This window comes from Talpa occidentalis, unplaced genomic scaffold, assembly GCF_014898055.3.
Source record: "Talpa occidentalis isolate TD23 unplaced genomic scaffold, MPIMG_talOcc4v2.1 talOcc4.14, whole genome shotgun sequence".
In the NCBI taxonomy this organism is placed as follows: Eukaryota; Metazoa; Chordata; class Mammalia; order Eulipotyphla; family Talpidae; genus Talpa; species Talpa occidentalis.
The window spans coordinates 7,442,947-7,463,652 of record NW_023601433.1 but is presented as its reverse complement, the minus strand read 5'-3'; the positions used below and the strand labels follow the sequence as shown (position 1 = coordinate 7,463,652).

Here is a 20,706-nt window from a genome sequence, read left to right as displayed (position 1 = left end):
ACGGGGCAGAAACCTTTAGAAGCCCTGACTTCCCACTTGCATATGCCCCTGTTTATGAAGCCACTTTGCAGAGAGGGGCAGAGGTCCCCCTGTTACCCCTCTTTAGTGGCAGGTATGAGGTGCTTTCAGGACTTCTTACCATTGGGTCTGTACCTCTCCCTGCAACTACTCTAGACACATCTCTCCTTGCAGCATCAAACTTGCAAGATATTTTCACTTCTTCACCCTAATTTTCAATTTCATATTCCCTTTGCTCTTTGACTAATTCTAATTCTCCAAGCAGCTTGAGATCAAGATGAGCCACACTGCCCGAGAGCCCATCACATCTCTGCCACAGAAGGACAGTTCTGTGCAAGGGGGTTGCAAGCTCTAGGGCATTTGACCCAGAGGGTGTAAGTGGCTTCTTTCCCGCAGCACAGAGTCTAGTCAAAACAATTTCTTTGGAGAATGGTTCAAATTTCCACGTGGCTAATGTCATAAAAATTTCTTATTTCAGTTGACTGAGTTTTTTCCCCATATGAACCACCAAAAATATGAGGATCTGCGTGTAAAAAAAGCATCCATTAATTTAGCAAAATAAGTAATGATTTTCATAACATCCTTTTTCTTTTTAATTAATTTGATGTCTGATTTGAGTATTCAACATTCAAAGAATAGAATAAAGTTCCCAGAATATCTAGGGTATTTTATCAACCAAATCTATACACTTTTAAGGGTAAAAGTGATCAAGTTATTTAATTTTTTAAATATTAATCAACTGACAACTCGGTTTGATTAAATTGATGGAGCTATAGAATGGTTTCATTTTATATAATTTCCTAAATACATTGTTTCAAAATTTACAATATATTTTAATGATTTAGAACAAAAGCAACTTGTCTACATTATCTGAATATTTATACACATACAATATAGAAAGATTATTCATAATATACATATATATATAATTGCTCACCTAGTTATATCTACTTATCGCACCTCAGGGTCATATTTCAAAAGAATATATTTCAAATGTCACCTTTTTATTTGTAATATTTCATAAAATTGTCCTTAATCTTCAAAGTTATATTTAGCAGACATTAAATTGACTTTTTTTTAAAGATTTATTTTTATATAAGAATTGGGGTACAGGCCAGAGATGCACAGGAAGGTGAGGGAATTCACCAGAGACAGAGTGGGGAACAGAACAGGCAGATTGACAAAATACACTGCTGAGGGGAGCAGCGGGAGAGACAGGAGAGGTCTGTCTTGCCATGTGGGTTTCTCCTTGACCGGCTGGGAATTGAACTCATGCTGTGGTGGCTGCGGATTGCTTCATAGGTTGCATCTTAACCCCTGCGCCACCAGAAAGGCCCTAAATTGACATTTTTGACTCTACTATAGGTCAAAATTGGAGCTAGGGAAGTATTCTCTGCAGGCACTGAGGTACCTTGAAAACTCACAAGGAAAATGTGACAAAGGGAGAACATTCTCAATTCTATTTTTTAAATATCACCTCCTGTATATACTTCATACTAAATATTTCCAAAGTACTATACTCTGTATCCATTCATATAAACTTTCCAACATCTTTTACCAAAAAGATGTCTTAAAAATTTCTCTAAGAGCTTCCAAAGATGAAGTTACTTAACACTTCAGCCATCAAAGATTTTGGTTAAAATTTTCCAGTTTGGCCAAAATGCCATGCAAATTTAAAAGATTTCCTTTTTCACAAGAATGCTATAGTTTGGGGAATGTCAAAATTCACTGAGAATTCTTTTTTTTAGGGAAAGAACAAATGGTGTAGTTGATTTATATTATAAATCAAATGCCAAAATTAAAAACTCAAGGTATTATGGGGTAATAGATACTTTACATACAGAGGGGTGTTTAGTGGCATGGTAGTTCTTAATCATGACTGATATTCACATTATTTGGTTTAAGCACTTGGGAATATAGATTTATTATTAGGAAGACATAGGTGGGGGGGGCAAGGGAGGAGGGGGGCAAGGGAGGAGGGGGGCAAGGGAGGAGGGGGGCAAGGGAGGAGGGGGGGCAAGGGAGGAGGGGGGGCAAGGGAGGAGGGGGGGCAAGGGAGGAGGGGGGGGCAAGGGAGATCTGAAGCACAGAGCATAGCGGAGCAGCAGGCACAGAGAGAAGAGACCTTCTGCTGCACCGCATGCGCTCTAGCTCCATGCCCCCTTATGGGGGCTAACTCCCACACGCCTTGCGGGTAGCTCCCTGGCCGGGGCTTGAACTCAGGCCGCAGCGGTGAGAGCGCTGAGACTAACCCCTAGGGCATCCTGGAGGCCCCGGTATGGGCTTAGTTAAATGGAGCCTTTAACCTTTATTAGGAGTCTTCAGGAGAACTACTGACAGCTGCTTCTCCAGCAAGTCAGAAGAGACTACTGCTGCCCTTCCCTTCCCTCAGTGATCATCACTGTCTCCTCCTAGGGCCCGTGGGCACTGAGTGAAGATGGCTTTCAGCGGCACCTCCATGTCTTCATCAGTGACAAGAGGGGGCAAAGTATGGGGATTTTTCAATTCTAAAACAAGTATCTTCCATGGGTGAATCAGAAGAAAAACACACAGTTCAGAAAGTAATCAGGATTGTACTGATCCTGAAAGATTTCTTTGGTGATGATCATGTGTAAAATCAATATTTAGAAGTTTCTAGAGATTTAAGTATGCAGACTTCTGATGTCCTCATAGAATAATGAATGCTCTTAGCGAGCTGAAGAAACTCAAAAAAACAAAGTAAATAATCCAGTCACAAAATGGGCAGAAGAGCCAAAAAGAAACTTCTCTGAAGAGGAAATGCAAATGGCCAACAGGCATATGAAAAAATGTTCAACATCACTTGCAATCAGGAAAATGCAAATCAAAACCACCATGAGATACCATCTCACACCAGTGAGAATGGCACAAACTAAAAAAACTAGCACCAATAAGTGTTGGCGAGGATGCGGAGAAAAAGGAACTCTCCTGCACTGCCGGTGGGAGTGCAAACTGGTCCAGCCGCCATGGAGAGCTGTGTGGAGATTCCTCAACCCACTAAAGATAGCGCTTCCATATGATCCAGCGACTCCACTCCCAGGCATCAACCCCAAGGACACAGAAACAGCAATTCAAAAGGGCACCTGCACCCCCATGTTTACAGCAGCACTGTTTACAATAGCTAATATAGGGAAACAACCCAAATGCCCCAAAAGAGATGACTGGATCAAGAAGACGTGGTCCATATACACCATGGAATATTACTCAGCATTCAAAAAAGACAAACACATACAATTTGCAGCAACATGGACGGCACTAGAAGGGATCCTGCTCAGCGAAACAAGCCAGAAAGATGAAAAACACCAGATGGTCTCACTCATAGCAGGAATCTAGAAACCAGCAAAGCACCTGTAGTCCATGACCTTAGTCTATCCTTTGCACTTGTTTTCTTCACGTTGTATAGAAGAAATGGATTAAGTAGAAGAAGCCATACATTTCTGGGCATTAAAGAATAGTTTGAGTGGTGGTTCAGAATCATCTTGGAAGGTGCAGTGATTTATCTCTCCATAACCTCCAGATATTTCTTAGCTCGTAAGTGTCTTCTAGTACCACCGTCTCTTCTCCCATCAGTATACATTCTGTTTGCCTTCCTTGCTCCTAGAAGCTGCCCAAGGACATATGACATTCGTTATTAAAAATGCTACCTGCCAATATTCTAAGATCTTTCCAGGCCCTCCAAGGATGGCAGTGGTTTCATATCACGCTTAAAAAATCTCCTGAGGTGGTGACCAGAGATTCATCCATTGTCGCTGCTCTCACAGACGCACGAGGGCTCTGGAGGAGGCGCTGGGAGGGGCGCTGGGGTCCAGCACAGAGGAAGGAGGCAGCTGCACGGGGTCCTGGAGTCTCCTGTCCAGAGCCCGCCACACGCTGCCTCGGGGCACCGCAGCGCTCGTGGAGGCTCCAAAACTTCCGGACCGGCCTTCACTGAGAATTCTTCAAAGGTTCAAACATTCCTAAAATCAGCCTGATGACAGAGAGGGTGCCTATGCCAAGCTGAGGTCTATTTTTATATTCGACATAACTTTGTTGTTTATATTGCACAAAGTCTTTGTTGTTGCTACTGTAGGTTTAACCTTCCTGAAAATGTTCAGATAGGTTTTTCCCAACATGTCCAGAGCAGGATGTTTCCAACATGTGTCACCTTTGTGTGCGCAACTAAGATCAATCAAAACCTATGAGCGTCAGGAGAAGCTGCTACCTTAATCTTAAAAATACAGATCACCAAGATTTAGCGACATTTCCAAAATTAACTGTTTCAACTGAGAATCCTATCTCAAGGCAGAGCAAACAGCAAGAGACAGGGTGTTGTCTTATGAGGGCACCCCCTCCTGATTCTGTGCGACCCCTTCTCTCTTCCTGGTACTCCAGGTCCCAATTCCATTCCTCAGCTTGGGATATAAATTCCCAGTATGTTCCATTTCCTTTAGAATTTACAGCCATGGAAATTCTCCACAGATACATAATTAAATATGGCTTTTACTCTTGCTAATCTGCCTGATGTTCATTTGTCTGCTCTCTAGCTGAGAAGATTTCAGAGGAATGGGGGATTATCCCCCTGCACCCCGATACTACCCAGCTCTGTGTGTGTGTACACACACACACATATGTATATACATATATACGTATGTATGTGTGTATATACATATATGTGTATGTATATATGTGTGCATATATGTGTATATATATAAAACATATATAAAATAGAAATGTGGGTGTGGCAGCTTCTAATTCAATTAGTAGAGCATCCTTGCTTATCTGATTGCAATCGTGGAGGACCAGGGTACACTGATCAATCCCAAGTACATTTCTGCTTCATAGGTCCCTTCATTTTTTAAGACTATTTTACAAGCCTGCAGCCATGCTTCCTCAAAATTTGCATTCACACCATCACTACAAAATTAAATAACTATCAACATTAAATGTTTAAACTAAATTAACAATGGCTCTCCTGATGTCTGGGATTTCATTTTTTTTTTTGAAATTAACTTGCAAAGCTTTTGTTTGAGTCCATATATTAGATTAAAAAAACATCAAGTCCATTTCAGAATTAACTTATTAATTTACTTCCAGTGATATTTTACCTAATTTTCATGTAAATTCAAAAGTATGACTTATGAAAATATTTGGGGAAATATTTGTTTCTGTTCTTATCTAAGAGCCAAAGTAACCAGAGTTTACACCAACAGATGAAAAGTTAGGAAAAGTAAAACCTTAACGGGTACCAAGTACACAGATCTAACCATTTTACATACACAGGCTACAGAGTCAGAAGACTAGACAGTCCACTTCTTAGCATTTCTCAGTCCCAATTTTGCTATCAACAAAAGAGAGATTTGGGCCTCTCTGGTGGTGCAAGGGGTTAAGTTGAGCACTATGAAGCTATCTGCGGCCACTGCAGCATGGCATGAGTTCAATCCCTGGCCAGGGAGCTACCCACATGGTGCAGCAGACCTCTCCTGTCTCTCCCGCTGCTCCCCCTCAGCAGTGTATTTCAGTCAATCTGCCTGTTTTGCTCCCCACTCTGTCTCTGGTGAATCCTCTCAGCCTCCGCACTGGCCTGTACCCCAGCTCTTGTATACATAAATAAATCTCTTAAAAAAAGAAAGAAAGAAAGAAAGAAAACAGAGATCTTATGCCTTACCCTGATTAGAGTGTTTGGAGAATCAAATATTAGATCCAATGTAAAACGATGGGACTATTTTAGGTGCTTCAGAAAAATGACCCCTTCTCGAGAATACAAAGAGACAAAGAACAGATAACCTGCTCTCTGGTTTAAGGATAACTGGAGTTCATTAAAGTTTCTAAGGAAAGGGTCCTTGTGGACAAGTCTGCTCATGTCGCCCGGCCTGCAGGAGAGATCATCTGGCAGTTCTCTCTGCATCACACTGACTTTATTTACACATTTCAGATTGAACCAGGGAATGTGGTGATAACACAGTTTAGCAAAAACGTTACATCTGCTGCCGCCGCCAAATTGCTTAAGAAGAATAATAGTGACTCATTCAGAAAGACCGAGCTGCTATCCCCTGTACTTTCATTTTCACTTAACATATGAGGCTTCCAATTTATAGAGGGAACGGTATAAAAAAATAGAGCTGGTCACTGGTGTGATTAAACACATAAACAAGATAATTGTGGCTGAACACTTATTTTTAGATTCCTCCATTTGAGTTAAGAATGGATTTGCCTTCTCACAACAAAACTTGGGGAAAAAACATGAGACAAGTAAAATTCACATGAACTAGGGTCTACTTGATGAGCAAATATATATTGCCATACAAGAGAAGACATAAAAATAGGGAACTTTTCAGATCTAGAATTCAAGATTCACAAGCACGCTTTGCTTTTTTATTTTTAAGATTTATGCATACGAGAACTGGGGTACAAGCCAGAGTTGAAGGGGTGAGAGGATTCACCGGAGACAGAGTGGGGAACAGAACAGGCAGACTGACTGAAACACACTGCTGAGGGGAGCAGCGGGAGAGACAGGAGAGGTCTGCTGCACCATGGGGGTAGCTCCCTGGCCAGGGATTGAACTCGTGCTGCAGAGGCTATGGTGAGCTTTGCAGAGCTGTGCTTAACCCCTTGTGCCACCAGGATGCTTAGCTTTTCCATATGCTATTAGGAAACAGAGGCACTTACTGCAAGAAAAATGACTAAGCCCAGCTCGAGTACCTAAGCCATGTATACTACAAAATCAGTATCTTTTCATTGTCCACTTGTTTATAAAATGTAAAAAAAAAACCAAACAACTGAGTCTTTTGACTAATTTTTTTAAGCCGTTGAATTAAGCAGCTGCATGTTCCTCTGTTATAATGTGTTTGCTATTTCTTTAAAAAAAAAACACACCCACAACAAAAACGTTAATCACAAAGTGAATTGTCCCCATACAAGGACTGCTGTCTTCCCCAAGACTCCAGAGAGAGCCCAGTAGGGGCAATAAACTAGCTTCAAGCCCTTGGGAGAGAATTAACACCATCAAAATGAATTTACATTAAGAATTAATTATGTAATCAGAATGTTACTTTAAATCTTTCCCACAAATTCTGATTTAAGGAAGAACTCTGATTTCTCTATTAATTATCTAAGTCAAACCAGATAGTTCTGAAAACGGACCATGTCAGGAAAAAATTCTTTTGACATAGTTAAAAAATGACTAGCATTTGTCACAGGAGACCCAGAATTCCCCAAAGGGATCAGTGCAAAATTTCTATTGCAAGATCACAATAATTTCATCTCTCTAAAGTAAACACATAAAAATATAACTTTCGACTTTAAATGGGAGTATGTTGGCCTATATCATCCCACTGAATATTAAAAGCCTGCAATTTGAAAACTCGAAGAATTAAAAACGTCAGAAATAGATTGAATGGCATGTAGCATGGAAAATAAAAAGCTTCTTAGCATCTGTCATAACAAAGAACAAGAAGTAATATTTCTGGCATATGAGATTAAAAATTGTTCTTTGGGAATCCTGGTTTAAGACACTGGGAACTGTCTTTAGAATTCTTTCCATGAGGTGTGTTGTGTATGTATGCACACACACACATACACACACACACACACACACACACAGTCATCTCCCTGGTGCATGCTATTAAAATGGGAAACAAACACCTTGACACTTTTAGCAGAATATTTCTTTCTCAAGCAGTACTTTTGCTTTGGGAAGTGAATATAAAACAGACTTTAGATTCTGAATCAATATCATCTCTAAGTGGTTTTTAACCACTCTACACTCTATCTGATTATTGCATAAAGTGCTTATACACTGACACCAATTTACTAGCACTTTCTTCTTCCTTTTCTATCTCCCTTCCTTCCTTTCTTTCTTCTTCTTCTTCTTCTTTTTTTTTTTTTGATTTGCAACAGCAATCATTTTTTGTTAAAGTGGAAGGCTAAAAATATCAAAGGAATGAACATCAATGAGAAAATTAGAGTTAAGAAAAAAGTTTTCTTTGTTTTTTTTTTTTACGATTTAAAAGCTGGGACAACTAATTTCATTAAATGTTTCTCTGAGATGCTTGAAAGATGCCAGGCCTTTCCAAGCAAATAGGGATGATGGTTTCATCTGACTGTAACATTGTAGATGAACACCATGAGATACTGTTGCTGATTTAACCGCGTGTCCTTTAGTTTTTCTTCCAGGGATTTAACTGTGTGTCCTTTAGTTTTTCTTCCAGGTGAAGAAGGGTTTATAATAAAATATGGATGAGACCAAGCAATGCAACAAACAATTCTTACTACACTGAGACTCTGCTCACACATCACCCACCACCTTTCGTAGTTCTGATTTACTCAAGTACTTCATCTCCACTGCCCACCACAGTGGACACATTTTGATGAAAGCAGCAATCATAGTGCACTCTGATTATTTATTGTGAACACCTTGTTTATAGAGTCAGACATTTCTTAAGTTGTTTTTTGTTCAGCAGCAGACTCAGTAAACATGGTGGTCCCAATGGCTATACCACACAGCCTACGTATGCACAAGCTGAACCATGTGGGGTTGTGTAATTACATTCTAAGATGTCTGTGCAATATGAAATTGCTTGACAACAATTTTCTCAGAATGTATCACATTCACTAAATGACACATAGGTGGTAACTGAAATCTCTGTACCCAAAGAAGCTCTGTTACAAAGAAAATACTCCATAAACATTGTCAAGAGTAATGCAGAAAAATAGAACAATAATATTCCATGGTGTATATGGACCACATCTTCTTGATCCAGTCATCTATTTTTGGGCATTTGGGCTGTTTCCAAAGCTTAGCTATTGTAAACAGTGCTGCTATAAACATAGGGGTGCAGGTGCTCTTTGGAATGGATGTTTCTGTGTTCTTTGGGTAAATACCTAGGAGTGGAATTGCTGGATCCTGTGGAAGCTCTATGTTTAGTAGGTCCAGAAATCTCCACACAGCTCTCCATAGTGGTTGGACCAGTTTGCACTCCCACCAACAGTGCAGAAGAGTTCCTTTTTCTCCACACCCTCGCCAACATTTGTTGTTGCTAGTTTTTTTAATATGTGCCATTCTCACTGGTGTAAGATGGTATCTCATGGTAGTTTTGATTTGCATTTCCCTGATTGCAAGGGAATATTACTCAGCATTCAAAAAAGATAAACACATGCAATTTGCAGCAACATGGATGGCGCTGGAAGGGATCATGCTCAGTGAAATAAGCCAAAAAGAAAAAGAAAAATACCGGATGGTCTCACTCATAGCAGGAATCTAGAATACTTAAATAAGGGACCAGGAAAATGAATATAAGAAAGTGAAAATCAAAATCAACAAAAACTATGAACCAGAGACACTCTATGAGGGGTGGGGGGCGGGAGGGGAGGGATTGGGGTCAGAATGGGGGGATTGCAATTGTATGAGGAATATAAAAATAAAATTTATTAATTAAAAAAAATAGAACAATAAATGAACAGCATGTTTCCTTTATAACAATGGGGATTTAAGTAAGAACTAGGTTTGAGTTTGCTACTCTCTTGGTTGAAAAAAATCTTAAACAAGCTACTCAATTTCTCTTTGCCTAGCCTTGGTCATTTGTAGATGGGGAAAATGGTATCACATTCAGTGGTTCTTGGTACAGGAATACTATGAACTAAAGCATATGGAAATAGTCTACAAATTGTAAATTTCTATAAATGCTAATATTTTAGAAACAATTATCTAGCTAATTCTTACTCAAATTGACCTTGCCTTAATTTACTGTAGTATAAATGAAATTAATAATTTACTAGGGCACAAACTTACAACTATAAAATCAAAATCATGTGAGTATAATGTACAGCATAGTGGCTATAGTTAATATATATTGCATATTTGAAAGATACTGAGAGTATGACTTAAAAGTTCTCATCAGAGGAAAAAAAATGTAAATTATGTGTGTGCAGGATATTAAATAGACTTATTATGGTGATAATTTTGCAATCTATAAAATATCAAATCATTACATTCTACACCTGAATTATACCTCAATAAAAATAAATAATTACGTCTTATCTAGTATTACTTTAAATTATTACATTCCCTTGAGGGAAAGTGGTGCCCCTACCTTTTATCAATTATCTTGTACATTACTTATTATCTTTTAAACTCATTGAATAATTGGGACTTAGAGCAAACCACACTGAAAGAGGGATTTCATTAGAAAGACAAAAAAGGATAACTACTATCCTTAGAAAAACAATAAATGGTGGGTAATTGAGCTACAATGGCCAGTACATTGTATTTTAGGACAATGGAATAATTTTAGAAAATAGAAATCAAATATCTAGGTGCAGTAGAGTTTATAAAGTGAGAGCCCTCAACTGTATCCTGATAGTGCACATTAAATAGGAAGATAAATAATCCATCTAATTGATAGTCTGGTGTATCACGTTTCACAATATTTGGGAGTGATATACCAAGTATAATCCTTACAGGAGAAGTTGTGAAGAAAATCCACATATTCTTGGAATATCAGTGAGCCTGATTGTAAGCAGGATGAAGAATGCATTGAAAGGTCAGATTAGTAACACTTTTGGCTTACTTCTACAGGAAATAAAACCAACACAGTTTTAAGAATGGAGATTTGATTTTGAAACAGAACATTTGAGCAAGTTGATGTGTCAGAGAAAGGACTACAGGAAATAGGGAAGTCAATCCTTTTTCATTCAAAGCATGCATACACTGATAATTAAGAATTGGCTGGCATCCATTTTAATATTAAAGTCTTGAAAGTAAGATGGCTTGGTAGAAATGTTAGCAATTAAATCATCACTAAAAATTATATTAAATCAAATTAAAGGGAGTTAAATCAGAATGACCATTTACTTTATTCCCCTGAAAATTAGCCATAAGCAGGTTCTGTACAATATGCCCTGAATATAGATAATATATGCACGGAAAATGTGTGTGAATGTGTATATTCAACTATTGTTAACACTTCAAAGATACTCTCTGATTTTTTATTTTTATAAAAAATATGGTTTTTATAAAAAACCATACATTGCCATCTTAAAGCTCCACTGTTTGGTCAATAGTTAAAAAAAATAGCTAATGAAACAAATCTGCTGTGTTTCAGATATTTGGGGGGTTATTCGTATGCTTTTTTAAAAAAGATTTATTTATATATGCATCCAAGAGCTGGGGTACAGGCCAGAGGTGCAGGGGTGAGAGAATTCACCAGAGATAGAGTGGGAAGCAGAACAGGCAGACTCACTGAAACACACTGCTGAGGGGATTAGCGGGCGAGACAGGAGAAGTCTGCTGTGCCATGTGGGTTGCTGGCAAGCCGGGGATCAAACTCATGCTGCAGAGGCTTTGGATAGCTTCTCAGTGCTGTGCTTAACCCCTTGCATCACCAAGGATGCCCTGGTTCAGATATGTTGAAGGAGGCACCAAGGAATGATAAATAAAACTACTCTCATTATTAGACATCCCCAAGACAACTGTCTCCCCTGGTTGATATGCTACAGAGTATCTTCTCTCTTCAGAACAAGGAAAGCCAGGGAATGAAGCATGGTGGACCCACCCACCATCTCAAGGAGTCTTCAGGTAAACTTACAGCAAGGACTCTCCCTAAACAAATGGACCTTGGTGACTGGTTAACTAATCTGGAGCACAGAAACCATTTTACTTTTCTTTTTTTTAAGATTTATTTATTTATGCATAAAGAGCTGGGGCACAGGCCAGAGATGCAGGGTATGAGAGGATCCACCAGAGACAGAGTGGGGAACAAAACAGGCAGACTGACTGAAATACACTGCTGAGGGGAGCAGCAGGCGAGACAGGAGAGGTCTGCCCCGCCGTGTGGGTTTCTCCCCAGCCGGCTGGGGATCGAACTCGTGCTGCAGAGGCTGCGAATAGCTTCATGGTGTGGTGCTTAACCACTTGCGCCACCAGAGAGGCCCTGAATACCATTTTAAACACTAAAATGGATGGTTCAAAATGCACTTAAAACTTTAATGACAACATCCTAGTTTGTGAAAAAAGGACATAGATGTAACATTCATTTGCATCCCTTCATTACAAAATGTTCCACATACCAGCAAAGATATATTAAATGTCTCTCGTTTTCTTAAAGGAAAACAGCCATGTCTCTTTTGCAACCTACAACTAATATGAAAGGGTGATTTCTGCCCTCTGAACACTGGAAAGCAATTTTGAACTCATCGATAAACCTGAAAGAACTAATCCATCAAGTCGTCCTACTGATAATTGAGTGAAAAGCAAACCAGTCCACGACATAGGCATCACAACACAGGCTATGACAGCAATAGGAAGGGAGTGTGTATGTGTGTGTTATTCCTTCTTCCTGATGCTAATAGCAAATGTTTAAAATTGTCTATGTAAGTGATTGTTTGACTGGAAAAAAAAAAAGAAACTCTAATGCTAGTATTTATACCTTCTGCAATGAAAACAAGATATTATTGCTTTGCATGACCTTTCCTAAGCATGAGATACAGCATTTTACACAATAGTTTCTTGGTTCATGCTGCAATTACTGACCTTTACTGTGTAGAAAATTAATGCAATTTTCATTGTAATCCATCCATACAAATAAGGTCCCCATAGAAGAATTCCACATATGGAATCTAATACAAATAGGAAATGTCAGCTGATTGCTGTTGGCTGAACTTAGCCATTATCTGACTGTTCCAGAGTCCTCAGCGAGCTATACTTGTAACAAGCAGTTTCTTGCATGGCCCATCAGGTGTAAAAAAGAAAGATCTCCTCTCTTTGAAGTTTAGATTGTACCTTCAGTTTCCTAAAATCCAAAAAGCTGAACCCACAAAAGAAAGATGGCAAAATTGTGGGGGCTAGCCTGGTTGCTAATATAGGTCCCTGCCATGGGCTACTGTCAATGAGGAGGCGCAAGAGGCTACAGTGATGTCATTTTGCAACAATCCCTGTTGCAGACAGTGGAAGTATGACAGACCCCAGACGGTGTCCTGGTCTCTGCATGAGAGACAGCAGAATATGGGAACATGTCCATCTCCTAGGGAAGCCGTGCCAAGGGGCCCCGGGAGCTTTCATCTTCCTCGGCTGTCCACGATGGTATTTGGTGGGAAGGGGCACTGGCAATTACGGAGTGTCACTTTCAAGATGGATAGTTTGGGCAGAAGGAGTTCCTCTTCTGGTTTGGAAGGAAACGACTGTGTGTTTATCATTTGTAAACAGTTCGTCTCTCGCTGGGTGTGTTACAGTTCCCAGAAGCGTGATCTGTCATGTCTAACATGCAACAGAAGCCAGAGGGCTCTCCTGGCAAGGCCTGGGAGACAGGGGGCTGCTGGGGGCAGGGAACATGGCCTGGGAGGGCGCATGCAGGTCAGTGACCAGCTCAGCTGGTGGGTGGAGCTGCCCTACATGGAGAAGAAACGAAGGACTGTGATTTCTACGTGGATGACGTGTGTTCTGGGGTTTTCCAGTTGAGAATCCCTTTCATTTGCAAATCTATTTGCGAGAACATGGATGGAAGGGCTGGGATGATACTAAGTGGAGGGGATGATACTAAGTGACTAAGTCTGAAGGAGAAAGAGAATACCAGATGACTTCACTCCTGTGTAGACTATAGAGAAACAAAGAAACTGACAAAACTAAACCAAAGCAAACCCTCAAAATCTGACTGTAGAGTTGAGGCTACCAGGGGGGAGGGTGCGAGCAGGATACAAAGGTGGGAGAGTCCCCAAGGACTGTGTGGGAGGATTATGGGTGCTCTGCTGCTGGGGGTGGGGTGATCCCATACACCTGAAGAGTTGAGGACCTGCACCACTAAATCATGTAAGATTTTGTCAGTTAATGTTACAAAATAAAAAGATATGGAGAAGAATGCAAAGTTCAGTCTCCCCTAGCAATTGAAGGTTTTGTTAATAAGAAGAGGCATAAATATCAACTCTTAATTTTAGACTTGCTCCTCTAGAAGATGTCATAGAAATATCAACTTGAGGGGCCTCCCCTGGTGGCGCAGGTGGTTCTGAGCGCAGCACTGGGAAGCTGTCTGCAGCCTCTGCAGTGCTGGTTCGATCCCGGCCAGCCAGCGAGAATCCCACATGGTGGGGCAAACCTCTCCTGTCTCACCCGCTGCTCCCTTCAGCAGTGTATTTTGTCAGTCTGCCTGTTCTGTTCCCTGCTCTGTCTCTGGTGAATCCTCTCACCTGGCCGCGCATCTGGCCTGTACCCTGGTTCTTGCACACATGAATAAATAAATCTTAAAAAAAAAAAAAGAAATATCAACTTGAAGAGGTCAATAAGCATGGAAGACACTACAGGCCCCATGAAACATCCTGCAATCACAGCATCTCAAGAAGGGAACGGCCCTGGAGGAAGCAAGGAACACAGCAAGGTCAGGCCAACAGGTGGTGCTGGCGATGCTGGAATGAAGGCAACAGCCCCAAGGCTCATTCATTTGCAGGGCTGTGGTTCCACTGCAGTCATCCTTGCCCAGAAAGGACTAGAACCCAGTCCAAAGGGTTCTACCTCCAAGGCCCCCAAGCTTTTAGACACCCTGGAGGCATCTCAGTAGAAGGTTTGAGGCTGATGACCACTGGTCTACACTTCCTGGCCTGAATCTGTGGCCTGTGATGACCTGACCCCACTGTTCCATTCATCACCTTCTTACTGGATGTTCTCCTCACCCAGTGGGTCAAAGACACATGGGCACAGTGACGTGTAACATGCAGGTGATGTCCTCTTCCAGGGACATTTTGTTTAAACAGGTTGATTGAAACAGCAGGGAGCTTCCTCACTTCTGATACAAGAACACTCTGTGCAGGGGAGATACATTCTGCTTGTCCCCACTCACATGATCCACTTACATGTACTTTGACTTTGAATTCTGAGTCTCTCCTATCTCAGCTCTCTGGAACCTACCTTTTTCCTTATGATTCCTTGCCGTAAGATACCTTAGACTTGTGGCATGCTTTTGGGCTGATCCTGTTTGGCTGAGCACTTGCCCACAAATGGGTGGGGAATTGGTGGGGATGGGGGGTTACTGGGAAGCTACTATTAGGACTAGCCTTTCTTCTTCTCTTCTCTTTGCTTTTCTCTTCTCTTCTCTTCTCTTCTCTTCTCTTCTCTTCTCTTCTCTTCTCTTCGCTTCTCTTCGCTTCTCTTCGCTTCTCTTCTCTTCTCTTCTCTTCTCTTCTCTTCTCTTCTTCCTCTGTGCACACTAATTCCATTAAAAATCTTTCACATTTGGGCCTAACCCTACAAGGGGTTAAGTCTCAGCACTATGAAGCTATCCAAAGCCACTGCAGCATGAGTTTGATCCCCAGTCAGGAAGGTGACCCACATGGCACAGCAGACCTCTCCTGTCTCCCCGCTGCTCCCCTCAGCAGTGTATTTCAGTCAGTCCACCTGTTCTGCTCCCCACTCTGTCTCTGGTGAATCCTCTCACCCCTGCACCTCTGGCCTGTACCCCAGTTCTTGTATGCATAAATAAATCTTTAAAAAAAAATCTTTCATGGCGCGCAGACCTCTCCTGCCGCCCGCTGCTCCCCTCAGCAGTGTATTTCATCAGTCTGCCAGTTCTGCTCTCTGCTCTGGCTCTGGTGAATTCTCTCACCTCTCGCGTGTCTGACTGTACCCAGTGCTTGTATAAATAAATAAATAAATCTTAAAAAAAAAGGTTCACATTAAGAGTCTACTTCCTTTGCCTTTGTGTGGCAGACCCCTTTTATAGCATGTACCCCTTTAACAGCTTGGGGTCCCTGAGTGCCCCAAGGTCATGCACTAACATTTCCAAGTCTTGGTTAAGAAAATTCGGTATTTTGCTGAGTAGAGGTTTGAAATCATTTCCCTCATACATGGGTCTCCTTTGACAAAGCATACTTCATGTAATTTGCTTGGCTCTAGTTTTACCTTCTAGGAGTCCGATTACTCAGAGGCCCTGTATATCAATTCATTAAGAAGAAAGTTGACTCTGCGTGATCTTTTTTCCCAAAAGCATCAATCCCCTCTCGAAATATTATACTTCACTTTGCTGTCAATGATCATCTCAACACAACACATATGAATGACTTTGTAATCTCCCCAACTTCCTTCAAATCTATGCAGCCGATTCATGATAAGGCTATTTCTGTCAGGGAGCCAGTGCTTTTGGATTCATTTCTATTTCCTGGGGTTTTTTATTAGCGACTTACTCTTAAACTTCGCCTTTCACCTGTCTCTTTCCACCTTCCTCCCCAAGCCTCCGTGTACCCCCATCACCAGCCCCAGACACCCCCGGGGTTCTAGGGGTGACAGGACATCCATGAAGCCAGTAGCATCTCATGGCATTTGTTTTTTTTTTTTTTCCATTTTATTCCAGAAGGTTTGTCTGAAAGTATAATGACAACAAAAGCAGCAGATTTGAGAGAGTCTCCCAGGAGAAGCAAAAGGACAGATGTACACAGACATATAGCTGAAAACGCTGCCAGCAACAGCTGGGGAAGTGACAGGCTCTGAAGTGGGTGACCACCCCACCGAGCGCAGACGGGAACCTAAAGGCACAGCCATTTCACTTGATTTACTTTTGACTTCCCACGTTCCCTTTCATCTACCAAGGGGCAGGTTCATCTGGGCTTGCCTCAGATGACAGGCCTCCTACAGGGGCGCTCTTCACAGCATTTCAATAATTCCTTCTCTTGCGCTCCTTTTCATCCTCATTTTAAAAATCTTTGAATGGATAGAGGCTTTCTACGTTGCAAAAATATTACTATGCTGGCTAGTCTATTGTGCAAAAAATAAATAAATAAAACCAGACTCGGCATGAAAGAAAGCTCCCTGAGGCGAACACCCATGTCCCCTCCCGTGTTCTCCCTGAGGGAGTTAGTGGGGGACCCCATGGCTCCTGGGGCAGACCTGAGGGAGGGAGTGGGGGACCCCCTGGAGGACACTCACCTTGTCATCCTCATCATCCTCGTCATCCACGTCTGTGCTCTCCTGAAAGGAAAACCCACGTGTGTTAACAAAACAGCCACTGAAATGACCAAATGCAAATGAAGCTCATCCACCTTTTAAAAGTTTCACTGCATCCTGCGAGCACTCATCTCTTTTAAATACAATATCGCCTCTTGAAAAACGATGGCTCTGAAAGTTCAGGGACACGTGGCCAGGACGATAAACACTACATATAATTTACATAAAATTATTCACGAGACATAAAGCTATTAGGTAAGCGCCCTTTGAAGGCATCTGGCTTTAAAAATGCGCTGCTGAGTTGTATGCTCGGTAAACAGTTTTGTTCTTACTCTGACAAATGAGCCAGCCGCTGTGTTAAGGCTGAGAGCACCGGGCTCTCGGTGCTGGGCTGGCTCTTCTCTGGATGATTTTCCCCTTTGGGGTCATTGCTGACACATCAGACAACAGAAAATGCTTTAGTGCAAACACACGCAATCTCAGCATAGGTGACTGGTTTCTATGCGGTGTTATTGTTTTTCTTGGGCTTCGGGGTTGGGAGGGGCAGGTGCAGGAAGGGAATTCAAGGCTCTGATCTGGGCTAAAGGGCATTTAGCTTGGTTCAGGAGCTGCAGCACCAGCTGTGCTGAGAAAAGGCTGGTGCAGGTGAGTTTAGAGATCTTGGCTATCTAAAAGGTAAATGTCAATTATACCCCTGCAAGATTTAAAGCGAACACACATTGGTGCACAATCCAATGGGTTCGTCAGCTCAGAATAAGTACTGGGCATTGGAAAACCAGGAACTCTTCTTAGCTTTAATACCTTTCTGCTTAACCTTGCAAAAGTCAGGCAGGATACTTAGATGTCTTTGTTCCAATAGGAAAAAGCATTGTCAATAGCGTGCTTCTAAAAGGGACCAACTGAAGTATCCAGAGGGTTCTCTATTATACTCCATAAAGCCCATGAGTAGTCATCAAGGAATTTCTCCAGGGCTGGCACCTCATTGCCTCCCAGAATTCCCAGGAGCTGCAGCGAGCAATTTGTCTGACACACATGATGCTGGAAAACCAACCTATTCACCATCAGCAGTGGATATAGTGCACAGAAGCAAATGGATAAACATGAATGTGATGAACACTAATGTGATGAACACTTGCTCTGGACAAAGGTACTATCACCGGGGCCACCGGTCTTCAGCCCGAGACACTGTCCCAGCACTGGTTTGTGGGGTGTGTCTTCTGGTAAATGGCTTTGCCACTCTGAACCTTAGATTCATCCAGCATGAAACGAAAATGGTAGCTCCTCATGGCTCTGCTATCAAGATTAAACTAAGCAACAAATTGGTGAATGTCTGGTAAATTAAAAAGGTTTTAGACACACACACAAATTACATGCATATACACATAAGCTTACTTATAGATGTGTGGGGTGTGTGTGTGTGCGTGTGTGTGTGTAAGAGAGAGAGAGGGGAAGAGATAACCTACACATGAAGGCATACACCAGACCACATGCATCTATCATACACTAGAAACACACACACACATCACATATAGAGCTAGAAAGAGAGATAATGATTAAAAATTGTAAAAGTGTTAGTTGACAGCTTTTCTTGCTACAGACATTTTTCTGTAAAAACTCCCCTCATCTGTACCCCTGCAAAACTAACTCCTTAAGCCTGTGCTGTATAATGAGCCCTCACTATTGGTCTGTGCCCATGTCTATCCTGCACTAACAAGCAAATGTCAGAATTTCTCCACTTCCCCTTTTAACCCAAATGAAATCAGAAACATCCTTAACATTGATTTTTTTTTTTAAATAATGACAGCATTTTCCAAATAATGGGTAGAGGCAGGGCAGCGAGCTTCTTGATGTGAAGGTGGTCATCTTTTTCGAAAGGATGCTCAGTTTCTAGATTTTTGCTCGAAAAGCCTGGTTCTTGAATCTGGCAGGCCAAGATGAGCCCATCAAGCAAACCAAAAAACGCAAGCTCCTGTCCACCCAGATCAGGAAAGGATGCTTTGGGCTGTGGTGTGAGGGAGGTGGAGACAGTCAGAAAAAAAAGATGTGGGGAATGTCTTTGAGAAGAGGCTTGCAGGGGCTTCCTTCAACTCAAGGGGAGCTTGTGAATGACAAGAAAAATGTGGGCACTCAACAATACAGAGACCCAGGCCAACCAGGTCCAGATGGCTGGGAGCTGGCGAGGCCTGAAGATTCCACTAAACCTTCAGGCCAGAGACAAATATCCCAAGGGGTGGATATCCTCCTGGGGGTCCTGGGGCCATGATGGGCTCTGGGGGCCAGGAAAGTCCATCTCTATTGGCTGAGGTTGCGATTCCCAGGAAGCTGGCATAGAACCAGGTGGGGACACAGACTTGGGCCTCCAGCATGGACATGATGACCAAGGACCAGAGAGCTCTTTGCTGAGAATGGGCCTGAGTCCCAGCGTATGAGACACCACAGCAGGCAGCTGCCAGACCTCTCTGATAACAGATCTGCTTATTGGTACTACCAGCGCCGGCTGCTCCGAGTCCCATGTGAAATGGAGCACGATGTGGTGGTGGCGGTTTACTGTTAACACCATTTTTTCTAGTCAAGTGTCAGCACGAATGGAATCTTGGCTCACCTGACTGTCCTGGATGCTGCCGACCTTCCCTTTTGTGGGTCTGAGGAAATTGTAGATGAAGAGCAGCAATAATGCCAAGGGGATCATGTACAGCTCAAAATTCCACACAGTGACCAGAAATACCTGATTGGAAGACAAACAGGACTTAATGGCTCTTGACACAGTGGTAGGGGAGCAATCTTAAATTCTTACTCATTGACGTAAGGAGATTGGACCAAGGATGCACTATCAATGCACAAGGGTTTATAGAAACACTCTCAGACAGGATAACACACACATTAGTACAGCTTTAGAACTGGTAGTAGCATGAGTTGAAGATACAGCATGAGTTGGCCCATCCTGTTCTGGAATACACAGACACAGCAGCTACACACCTGGAAAGGCAACCGCCCTCCTTACATTTTACCTCACCAAGCTCCTCCATTTTGTGTGCCAGGATTTAGACAACATAGCAGCATTCAGATAAAGGCCACAACCAGGCAGACCACAGGTCAAATTTTCCCACCCGTGAGGCTTATTTGAACTGGAAAGAGTGATTACTTTTTAAATTAGCTGTCAGTGTTTAAAAATCCAAACATTTAGGATAAAACCTTCCAATTTTGAAAGCCTCTTTACAAATCGTAAAACTCTTCCAATGTTGAGGCCGTCAGCTACAAGAAAATAATGCACTAGCACTGCCTGCTTCAGACAAGGTATATGCTGACCCATCCAGATTTATTAGCCTCAGAATTTGTGGCTCTTCCTTAGAAGACAGAATGAGTGAGACCTCTTGAAGCCAAGAATCTCTCTATGATGGTAGCTGCAACAGGGATGCAAATAAGACATGGCCCTACCTCCAGGGAACAAGCTAATTAGTAAGACTAATAAGAACAGAACACAGGAGAGGTATAACATGAGCTGGGAGTGAAATTTTGGACACATTACTTCAAAACTTAAGCCTCACTATCTTTTTGAACTCACAGGTAGTCGAGAAGATGAGATAGAATAATTGTGGTTATTAGCTGTCAGCAACTAAGTGCTTGAAAACGTCACTCTTGGAACATAACACCTTAGAAGCAGCAAATTACTACCTCGTAAATACCTAATCTTCCTTTCCAAAGCAGTTCTGTTGTGCCTATTACTAAAAACTTTTACCATTTTAAAGTTTTCTTCTTGTGCACATTTTGTATTTCTT

The 20,706-nt window shown here is 41.8% G+C and overlaps 1 protein-coding gene across 6 annotated transcripts in view; it reads right to left on the bottom strand.

Annotated features, from left to right (window-relative positions):
* Nucleotides 1–20,706, bottom strand: part of MCTP2 (multiple C2 and transmembrane domain containing 2) — a 200,497-nt gene that overhangs the window by 23,917 nt on the left and 155,874 nt on the right. For all 6 annotated transcript variants that reach the window (XM_037510041.2, XM_054694750.1, XM_037510040.2 and 3 more), the window contains 2 exons: nt 19,533–19,655; nt 16,913–16,954 (listed from right to left, as the gene is read on the bottom strand). In XM_037510041.2, the coding sequence (XP_037365938.1) occupies nt 16,913–16,954; nt 19,533–19,655 (165 nt within the window). The remainder of the gene's footprint in view (nt 1–16,912; nt 16,955–19,532; nt 19,656–20,706) is intronic.